The sequence below is a fragment of the Hemiscyllium ocellatum genome, chromosome 46 (genome assembly GCF_020745735.1).
Source record: "Hemiscyllium ocellatum isolate sHemOce1 chromosome 46, sHemOce1.pat.X.cur, whole genome shotgun sequence".
NCBI classification, from domain to species: Eukaryota; Metazoa; Chordata; class Chondrichthyes; order Orectolobiformes; family Hemiscylliidae; genus Hemiscyllium; species Hemiscyllium ocellatum.
The window spans coordinates 9,791,812-9,803,118 of NC_083446.1; the positions used below are offsets into that span (position 1 = coordinate 9,791,812).

Below are 11,307 nucleotides of genomic sequence, written 5' to 3' on the forward strand. Positions count from 1 at the left end.
GTCTGTCTCTCTTTCTCTCTCTATCCATCTACAGTATATCTCTCGCTGTCTCCTTCTCTCTGTCTCTCATTCTCTGTGCCTGTGTGCTTCTCTCTATGCCATCTCTCTCTCTCTCTCTCCATTTCTCCCTCTGTGTCTATGTCTCTCTGTCTCTCCCTGTTTCCATATCGCTCGTCTCAACCTTTTTACTCCAAGACCAACTCTTCGCCCTCTGCTACAATTTGAATTTCGCCCGCACGGCTGACCGAGTTAGTTCGAATGGTCGCAGAAAGGATTGTGCCTTCTACGAATTTAAAAGAAAAAGCATATTAACTGCAGCCACAGACAAAACTGAATTAATTTTAATCCTCAACTAAAATCTTAGGTTACTTTTCGCATTATTCCTGTGGTGCCCAAATCCGTGATTCTATTCCCTTCCCCTCCCCCACCCCACCACCCACCTTGAGGGCTTAATTCCCTCTCTGAGTCGGCGATGTCAGTCCGCATGTGCTATTTGACTGTGGCGGGCATCGCTGCCGGGATCCCAGCTTGATGATAGCTAACCTTGTTAAGCAGGGAGCGTGGGTTCTTTTTAATCTTGATTCACCGTATCCCAAGAACTTAAGGTCATCTCCCACCTCCCCTCTACTTTGGGCGGCTTGTCCCGCGCCTGGCCTTCCCCCATCCTGCCCCACAGGATCCTTGGAGGCATTTGCTTTAGGATTCTGAGAGACCTCTGCCCCTGTTAAAGGCAGAGCGGGTCAGCACTGTAGGCCGCACCCTCCCCATGCCTTGAATTAAATGCCCCACAACCTAGAGGATTCTGGGAGGGGATACCGGGGCACGGGGTCAGCTCCGATTTCACCCCGCAGGTCGGAATGCCCTCTGGAGGTCAGTCGCGGTTGATGTCCACTCCCGCCTGCGGGGGTTCCGGCCTGAGGGAGCGCACACTCCCTCGTACAAGGGTCAGCGGTCAAAGGTCAGCCCAGGCCCCCAAGAGGGATTCCTGGCCTGCAGTGAGAGGATGTCGCCAAGATTGCTTTCAAAGGATGAAACGTCGTTAAATATTAAATAAATAAATAGTCCTAGCCTAGGCTCAAGGAAGCACCAACAAATGGCCAGGCGGCCATTTTATGTACAAAATGGCAGCTCAGATTTCCCTGAAATCAGAATCCAGTTTCCTATCCCACAGAGGGCGTCTATTCTGACCCCTTTTTTGTTACCACATTGGCCAACACTCCTTCCCCCCCCCACCCAATAACCTGCCCTCCCCTACAACCCCACCCTCGCTAAACACCCCCTCCCCCTTATTGTGGCACTTGATTCACTCACTGTATTCAGTATGGGACTGACACCCCACCCTCCCAAATAAAGTTGCTGTACTTAGTAACCCTGTCCCACACCAAACACTCCCCAGGACGGGGACAGCATGGGGTTAGATACAGAGTAAAGCTCCCTCTACACTGTCTCCCATCAAACACTCCCCAAGACAGGGACAGCACGGGGTTAGATACAGAGTAAAGCTCCCTCTAAACTGTCTCCCCAGCAAACACTCCCCTGGACAGGGACAACACGGGGTTAGATACAGAGTAAAGCTCCCTCTAAACTGTCCCCCAAACACTCCCCAGGACAGGGACAGCACGGGGTCAGATACAGAGTAAAGCTCCCTCTACACTGTCCCCCCATCAAACACTCCCCAGGACAGGGACAGCACAAGGTTAGATACAGAGTAAAGCTCTCTCTACACTGTCCCCATCAAACACTCCCCAGGACAGGGACAGCACAAGGTTAGATACAGAGTAAAGCTCTCTCTACACTGTCCCCATCAAACAATCCCCAGGACAGACAGCACGGGGTTAGATACAGAGTAAAGCTCCCTCTACACTATCCCCATCAAACACTCCCCAGGACAGGGATAGCACGGGGTCAGATACAGAATAAAGCTCCCTCTACATTGTATGATACAAGCCCCTTTCCTCTCTTTGGAATGCACCTTCTTAATGGAGCGTAGGATGGAGATGATCTTTGCTGAGTCCATTTTGAGGGGGGGGTGGAGTGGGGGAAATGGGTGGGGCCACTGCCGAGGGGTCCATGTTGACCACAGTGCAATAGCAAAGTGTGATTTCCCCCCCATCCCTGAATCTGCAAGTCCAGAGAACGCAGGGGGAAGCGGCGTCCTTGGATCCCACTGGTCAAAATGAATAATGTCCTTCTCCATCATGCGGCGCTCCCCACCCCCTCCCTCTATTTGGGGGTGGGGGGAGAGTGTTTCAGTTATCCCGCAGAGGGTCTTTACAGAGTCTGCGAGAGGTCCAGCAGATATGGGTTGCCCGGGTCCAGGTTAAAATCGGCCACAGTGAAATCCACTTCGATCTCGTCTACCGGAAAGCGAGCGGGCTGGTTTCCACCGGCACAGCCCGCCCCTGGGTACCATTGGCTGCAGGCGGCGGCCACCGCCTCATCCATCGCTCCATGCCCAGCCGGCAGTGCGGTGCCGCTCTCCACCTTCGGGGGGCCCCGCGGCACCTGCGGGCACCGGGAACCGACGAGCGGCGGGTAGCCGCCGGTCAGCTGGACGTTGGGCCCGTGCGCTGCGGCCACCAGGGGGCGTCTGGGGCAGCACGCGGACCCCGAGTCGGGCGTCTGGCCGTACAGCAAGGTGCCCGCCGGCGGCTGGTCCTCACAGGCATCACTCCCGGACGGTCTCCCTCGTTGGCGGACGGCAGCCGATTGTCTGCTGTAGCGGGCCCTGCGGTTCTGGAACCAGACCTGGAGGGGGCGATACACATGCAGGGTTATTTCGAGGGCCTCAGGCCGCGAGACCGCCCACCACCCTCCCATGGGGTACGGGGATGGGTTAACTCTTCAGAGGGTTGGTGTGGACTTGTTGGGCTGATGGGCCTGCTTCCACACCATAGGGAATTTTCCCCCTCTCACCCTAAACCTATGCCCCTCTAGTTGTGGACTCCCCCACCCCAGGGAAAAGACCTTGTCTATTCACCCTATCCCATGCCCCTCATGATTTTATAAACCTGTCTCCCGGTCACTTTTATAATTCCCGTCCCTGTGTTCAAATTTCACCAACAGGCCCTCACGCTGAATCTCCGTAAGTAGGATCCATATACACCATCACCCCCAGCCCCAACATTCCCTGGGGCTGTTTTCCCTGGAGCGTTGGAGGCTGAGGGGTGACCTTATAGAGGTTTATAAAATTATGAGGAGCGTGGGATAGGGTGAATAGACAAAGTCTTTTCCCTGGGGTGGGGGAGTCCAGAACTAAAGGGACATAGGTTTAGGGTGAGAGGGGAAAGATATAAAAGAGACCTAAGGGGCAACTTTTGCACACAGAGGGTTGTACGTGTATGGAATGAGCTGCCAGAAGATGTGGTGGAGGCTGGTACAATGACAACATTTAAGAGGCATCTGGATGGGTATATGAATAGGAAGGGTTTGGAGGGATATGGGCCGGGTGCTGGCAGTTGGGACGAGATTGGGTTGGGATATCTGGTCAGCATGGAGGGGTTGGACCGAAGGGTCTGTTTCCGTGCTGTACATCTCTATGACTCTATGGTCAGTATGGAGGGGTTGGGCCGAAGGGTCTGTTTCCGTGCTGTAAATCTCTATGACTCTATGGTCAGTATGGAGGGGTTGGGCCGAAGGGTCTGTTTCAGTGCTGTACATCTCGATGACTCTATGGTCAGTATGGAGGGGTTGGGCCGAAGGGTCTGTTTCCGTGCTGGACATCTCTATGACTCTATGGTCAGTATGGAGGGGTTGGGCTGAAGGGTCTGTTTCTGTGCAGTACATCTCTACGACTCTATGGTCAGTATGGAGGGGTTGGGCCGAAGGGTCTGTTTCAGTGCTGTACATCTCGATGACTCTATGGTCAGTATGGAGGGGTTGGGCCAAAGGGTCTGTTTCCGTGCTGGACATCTCTATGACTCTATGGTCAGTATGGAGGGGTTGGTCGAAGGGTCTGTTTCCGTGCTGTACATCTCTATGACTCTATGGTCTGTATGGAGGGACGACAACTGGAACAAACTGGCCCAGGGATGTGCAGGTTAGGGTGGATTGGCCGTGCTAAATTGTCCCATAGTGCCCAGGGATGTGCAGGTTAGGGTGGATTGGACGTGCTAAATTGTCCCATAGTGCCCAGGGATGTGCAGGTTAGGGTGGATTGGCCGTGCTAAATTGTCCCGTAGTGCCCAGGGATATGCAGGTTAGGGTGGATTGGCCGTGCTAAATTGTCCCATAGTGCCCAGGGATGTGCAGGTCAGTGTGGATTGGCTGTGCTAAATTGTCCCATAGTGCCCAGGGATGTGCAGGTTAGGATGGATTGTCAGGGCTAAATTGTCCCATAGTGCCCAGGGATGTGCAGGTTAGTGTGGATTGGCCGTGCTAAATTGTCCCATAGTGCCCAGGGATGTGCAGGTTAGGGTGGATTGGCCGTGCTAAATTGTCCCATAGTGCCCAGGGATATGCCGGTTAGGGTAGATTGGCCGTGCTAAATTGTCCTGTAGTGCCCAGGGATATGCAGGTTAGGGTGGATTGGCCATGCTAAATTGTCCCATAGTGCCCAGGGATGTGCAGGTTAGGGTGGATTGGCCGTGCTAAATTGTCCCATAGTGTCCAGGGATGTGCAGGTTAGGGTGGATTGGCCATGCTAAATTGTCCCATAGTGCCCAGGGATGTGCAGGTTAGGGTGGATTGGCCGTGCTAAATTGTCCCATAGTGCCCAGGGATGTGCAGGTTAGGGTGGATTGGCCGTGCTAAATTGTCCCATAGTGCCCAGGGATGTGCAGGTTAGGGTGGATTGGCCGTGCTAAATTGTCCCATAGTGCCCAGGGATGTTCGAGTTTGGTGCGTTAGTCAGGGGTAAATGTAGAGTAATAGGGTAGGGGAATGGGTCTGGGTGGGATACTCCTTGGATAGTCGATGTGGAGCTTTTGGGCTGAATGGCCTGTTTTCGCACTGTAGGGATTCAGTGATTCTAACAGGATAAAACTGAAGCCACTCAGCCCCTTTGAATTGGTCTGCTTGCCCAATCACAGTTGCACTAATTTCTGCCCCCTCCCACCTCTCCCCTCAACCTTCCCCTCCCTCGATTCCCAAGAAAAACAGGAGATTACATTCAGTGGTGGGTGAAGCTGCAACATTCACCGACACCAAAAAAGGGACATGGATTCCAAAGATTCAGCACCCTCCCAATAACATTCACCCTCTATCTTCGGAGGAACAGTAACTCCCTCCCCACAAGATGGGATACCAAAAGACCTCGCGCGGTGTGGGTGACAGTACGGAGACCGGCTGTCAAAGCTCTACAGGTAGAGGTGAAGGGTCATAGGTCAACCCCCAGCCCATTACACTGACCCCCACTCCCCCCTACGAAGGCCCGAAAACTCCTCACAATGATGCGAGCGTCGTCCACATTGAGGGCCTTGGATAGAGTCTCGCGGGTCCACACGTTGGGGTACTTGCAGACGGAGTAGGCTTTCTCTAGAAGGTTCTTCTGCCAGCTGTTGTACTTGGTTCGCTTCCGTCGCCGAGGACCGTTCACCGCAGCCTGTGGGGAGGTCATCAGGGTCGCCTCTGGGTGGGGGAGGGGGGAGCGGAAACAAGGAGCCAAGTCAGGGCCTGGGTCACAGGGCGCACAAGAGGCAAACACTCAACTCCTCATCATCCCCGACATTCCCATAACCCCTACCGGGAATACCCCACCATACCCAATCCCAGACATTCCCATAACCCCCGCCGGGAATACCCCACCATACCCAATCCTAGACATTCCCATAACCCGTCCTGGAATACCCCACCAAACTCAATCCCAGACATTCGCATAGCCCCCTCCGGGAATACCCCACCATACCCAATCCCAGACATTCCCATAGACCTCTCCTGGAAAACCCCACCAAACTCAATCCCAGACATTCCCATAGCCCTCTCCTGGAAAACCCCACCATACCCAATCCCAGACATTCCCATAGCCCCCTCCGGGAAAACCCCACCATACCCAATCCCAGACATTCGCATAGCCCCCTCCGGGAATACCCCACCATACCCAATCCCAGACATTCCCATAGACCTCTCCTGGAAAACCCCACCAAACTCAATCCCAGACATTCCCATAGCCCTCTCCTGGAAAACCCCACCATACCCAATCCCAGACATTCCCATAGCCCCCTCCGGGAAAACCCCACCATACCCAATCCCAGACATTCCCATAGCCCCCTCCTGGAATACCCCACCATACCCAATCCCAGACATTCCTGTAACCCCGTCCTGGAATACCCCACCATACCCAATCCCAGACATTCCCATAGCCCTCTCCTGGAAAACCCCACCAAACTCAATCCCAGACATTCCCATAGCCCCCTCTGGGAAAACCCCACCATACCCAATCCCAGACATTCCCATAACCCCCTCCGGGAATACCACACCATACCCAATCCCAGACATTCCCATAACCCCCTCCGGGAAATCCCCACCAAACTCAATCCCAGACATTCCCATTAGCCCCCTCCGGGAAATTCCCACCATACCCAATCCCAGATATTCCAATAACCTTCTCCGGGAAATCCCCACCATACCCAATCCCAGATATTCCAATAACCCTCTCCGGGAAATCCCCACCATACCCAATCCCAGATATTCCAATAACCCTCTCCGGGAATACCCCACCATACCCAATCCCGGACATTCCCATAACCCCCTCCAGGAAAACCCCACCATACCCAATCCCAGACATTCCCATAACCCACTCCAGTAAACCCTCCCTCTTCGATCCTACACACTGCACCTCAATCCAAGATGTTAATTCCCCTTCCATTCACCCCCTCCCAATCCTACACTCCCCATCCCTATCCCAGTCATCACATTAACACCCCTTCAATTCCCACCCCCACCCCATCCTGCTCTTTCCTTTGAGTTCCACACTCTGAGTAATCCCTTGACATCATCAAACTTCACCCCATCCTCTCCCAAAAGAAGTTGAGAAAGACCAGGGGGGCCTGGGCAAGGACAGAGAGAGAGAGAGAGAGAAAAAAACAGGCAGACAGAGACAGGGACAGATAGACAGGCAGACAGAGAGAGAGAGACACAGGCAGACAGAGAGAGACAGAGACAGATAGGATGATATCTGTATGTGAGAGAGATAGAGAGAGAAACATACACAGAGAGAGACAGATAGAATGATACGTGTGTATATGTGTGTGTGAGAGAGAGAGAGACAGAATGATACGTGCGTGTGAGAGAGAGAGAGAGACAGACAGATAGGATGATATGTGAGCGTGAGAGAGACAGAGACAGATAGGATGATGTGTGTGTGTGTGAGAGAGACAGACAGATAGGATGATGTGTGTGTGTGTGTGTGTGTGTGTGAGAGAGACAGATAGGATGATACGTGAGTGTGTGAGAGAGAGACAGATAAGATGATGTGTGTGTGTGTGTGAGAGAGAGAGAGACAGATAGATAGGATGATGTGTGTGTGTGTGTGTGTGTGTGTATGAGAGAGAGAGAGAGACAGATAGGATGATGTGTGTGTGGGAGAGAGAGAGAGAGAGATAGGATGACGATGATGTGTGTGTGTGAGTGTGTGAAAGAGAGAGAGACAGAGAGAGATAGAATGGTGTGTCTGAAAAAGAGAAACAATATGATATTAGAGAGAGAGAGATAATGTCTGGGAGAGATAGGAACACAGGCTGACATAAGAGTGATAGACAGACATAAGGTATGAGACAGAGAGAGAGCGAAAGACAGGAGAGAGAGAGAGAGGAGGGAGAGAGAGCAAGAGAGGGAGTGAGAGAGAGAGAGAAAAATAGTGGCTCAGCATCAGGGTCCCAGGTTCGATTCCAGCCTCAGGTGACTGTCTGTGTGGAGTTTGCACACTCGCCCCTGTGTCTGTGTGGGGTTTCCTCCGGGTGCTCCGGTTTCCTCCCACAGTCCAAAGATGTGCAGGTTAGGGTGGATTGGCCGTGCTAAATTGTCCATAGTGTTCTGAGATGTTTGGTTAGGTGCATTAGTCAGGGATAAATGTCGAGTAATGGGGAATGGGTTTGGCTGGGGATATTATTTGGAAGGGTGAGTGTGGACTTGTTGGGCCGAATGGTCTGCTTCCACACTGTAGACAGAGGGTATGAGAGAGAGAGAGAGGGAGGATGGTCTGAGAAGGACAGAGAGAATGTTTCCACACTGCAGGGATTCGATGATAATAAGTCGAAAGAAACAGCACAAGGGACGTAGACAGAGAGATAGACAGACAGTGTTATGCAAGAGAGAGAGAGAGTGAGTCAGAGAGAGAGAGTGAGAGAGAGAGAGAGAGTGTGAGAGAGAGTGTGAGAGAGAGAGTGTTAAGGGAGACATTGCCAGGAGCAACAATACACATGGATAGAAATAGGATGAGAAAGGACAGACAGGGAGATGTATTAGATTCCCTACAGTGTGGAAACAGGCCCTTCGGCCCAACAAGTCCACACCGACCCTCCAAAGTGTAACCCACCCAAACCCATTTCCCGCTGACTAATGCACCTAACACTATGGGCAGTTTAACGCGGCCAATCCACCCTAACCTGCACATCTTTGGACTGTGGGAGGAAACCGGAGCACCTGGAGGAAACCCACACAGACACAGGGAGACTGTGCAAACTCCACACAGACAGTCGCCTGAGGCTGGAATCGAACCCGGGTCCCTGACGCTGTGAGGCAGCAGTGCTGACCCACTGAGTCACCGTGCTGCCCCAAGATCAAGGCAGGGGATATGGTATGGGGCAAAAATAAAGCCATAGAAAGTAGGAGGAGGCCATTTGGCCCTACGATAGGCTTGTGGCTGACCATCCGACTCATTCCCGCCCCCGTTCCTCGCTTTCCCCCTTCAGCCCCAAGAACTCGATCCAACTCCTTTCTGAAAACATTCGATGTTTCGGCCCCAACCCCTTTTTGTGACAGAGAATCCCACAGGCTCCCCCCCCCCCACTCTCTAGGGGGGAAGACATTTCTCCCCATCTCAGTCCCGAAAAGACCCCACCCTGGAATCCTTAAACTGTGACCCCCACACCCCCGGTTCTGGGCTCCCCGAGTCAACATCCTTGGCCCGGTCTGGTCCTGTTGGGATTTTATCGGTTTCCCTGAGATCCCCCCTCCTCATTCTCCCCAAACCCCCGCCCCACCCCCAATGAGTACAGTCCGAACCTGATCCAGTCTCTCCTCATATGTCAGTCCCACCATCCCGGGAATCAGGCTGGGAATCACTGCACTCCCTCTGTCACCAGAACATCTTCCTCAGATACGGAGACCCCCAAACATTGACCCCCAAGCTCAATGATTCCTGTTGGTATCCCCCTCAATCACTGCCTGACACTCAGATAAAGACCCGCTTAACGTAGAACAGTACAGCACAAGAACAGGTCTTCTGATTAGATGCCCTAGAGTGTAGGAACAGGCCCTTCGGCCCAACACGTCCACACCGACCCTCCGAAGAGAAACCCACCCAGCCCCATTTCCCCTCTGGCTAATGCACCGAACACTATGGCCAATTTTAGCACGGCCAATCCACCCTGACCTACACATTTTTGGATTGTGGGAGGAAACCCCACGCGGACACGAGGGAGAACGTGCAACCTCCACCCAGACAGTCGCCTGAGACCTGGAATCCAACCTGGGTCCCTGGCATTGTAAGGGAGCAGTGCTAGCCCGCTGAGCCACTGTGCCATTCTGACCCACGATGTTATGACCAACATGGTAGCCCCTTTCCACCTGCCCCACATTCTATATTCCCTCCGTTCCTTGCAGATTGCTTACCTAAAAGTCTCTTTAACGCCCTATCCTATCTGTGTAAAAAGAAAACCCACCCCTCACATCTCCTTTGATGTGTGCCACCCCTAGTATTAGACATTTCAACTCTGGGGAAAAGATCCATTTCTGCTCTTGTGTTTCTTGACGGTCAACCAACTCTCCATCCATGCTAACCCCGATCCCACGGGTTTTAATTTTACATAGTCATCCCTAAAAAGGGGCCTCATCAAATGCCTTCTGGAACTCTTAAAAAAACCCCATCCATTGGCTTGTTCTTCTCAACCAGATGCATCCTCAAAACATCCCAGGAGATTTACCTAATAGGACTTTTCCCATCCCGTCGCTGTTTTCCAAGTGCTCTGTTGTTAAGATGTTTCCAATGGACTCCAGCAATGTCAAGCATACGAGATTGTAATTCCTTGTTTCCTCCCCACCTCATCCCCCCTTTTTTTCATAATTTTGGGGTTACATTGGCTACCCCTCCAATCTGTGGGATCTGTTTCACAGCCAATGGTTGAAGGGTGTGTGAGAGAGAGAGAGAGAGAGAGAGAGAAGGGAGAGGGGAGGAAGAGAGAGTGGGAGACAGTGAAGGGGGACATCAGGAGAAGACAAGAAACAGACACATGGAGAAGAGAGAGATAGACAGAGACGGAGGGTGTAAGGGAGAGCAGGAGAGAGAGAAAGTGAGCTGGAGGGACAGAGAGAGAGAGGTGGGTCAATGAGAGAGGAAAGGTGAGGGAGTGGGGAAACAAGAGAGATAACAAGGGGGCAATAGTCATACAGCATGGAGACAGACCCTTCAGCCCGACTCGTCCATGCCAATCAGACATCACAATCTGACCTAGTCCTATTTGCCAGCACTTGGCCCATATCCCTCTACACCCTTCCTATCCATGTCCCCATCCAGAAACCTTTTAAATGCTGTCATTATACCAGCCTCCACCACTTCCTCTGGCAGCTCATTCCACACACGGATCATTCTCTGTATAAAAATGTTGCTCCTCAGGTCCCCGTCAAATCTTTCCCACTCACCTTAGAATCCCTACAGTGTGGAAACAGGCCATTCGGCCCAACAGGTCCACACTGACCCTCTGAAGAGTAACCCACCCAGACCCATTCCCCTACCCTATTACTTTACATTTACCCCAGACTAATGCACCTAACCTGCACATCCATGGGCACTATGGGACAATTTAGCACGGCCAATCCACCCTAACCTGCACATCCCTGGGCACTATGGGACAATTTAGCATGGCCAATCCACCCTAACCTGAACATCCCTGGGCGCTATGGGGTAATTTAGCACGGCCAATCCACCCTAACCTGCACATCCCTGGGCACTATGGGACAATTTAGCACGGCCAATCCACCCTAACCTGCACATCCCTGGGCACTATGGGGCAATTTAGCACGGCCAATCCACCCTAACCTACACATCCATGGGTACTATGGGACAATTTAGCACGGCCAATCCACCCTAACCTGCACATCCCTGGGCACTATGGGGCAATTTAGCACGGCCAATCCACCCTAACCTGCACA

General features: G+C 52.6%; 1 protein-coding gene across 1 annotated transcript in view; it reads right to left on the reverse strand.

Annotated features, from left to right (window-relative positions):
• Positions 1-1,649: 1,649 nt before the first annotated feature.
• LOC132836338 (homeobox protein prophet of Pit-1-like) overlaps positions 1,650-11,307 on the reverse strand; it is a 10,539-nt gene continuing 881 nt past the window's right edge. The window contains exons 2-3 of the mRNA XM_060855782.1: positions 5,387-5,568; positions 1,650-2,748 (exon numbers count right to left, since the gene is read on the reverse strand). Coding sequence (XP_060711765.1) covers positions 2,272-2,748; positions 5,387-5,568 — 659 coding nt within the window. The 3' untranslated portion in view covers positions 1,650-2,271. The remainder of the gene's footprint in view (positions 2,749-5,386; positions 5,569-11,307) is intronic.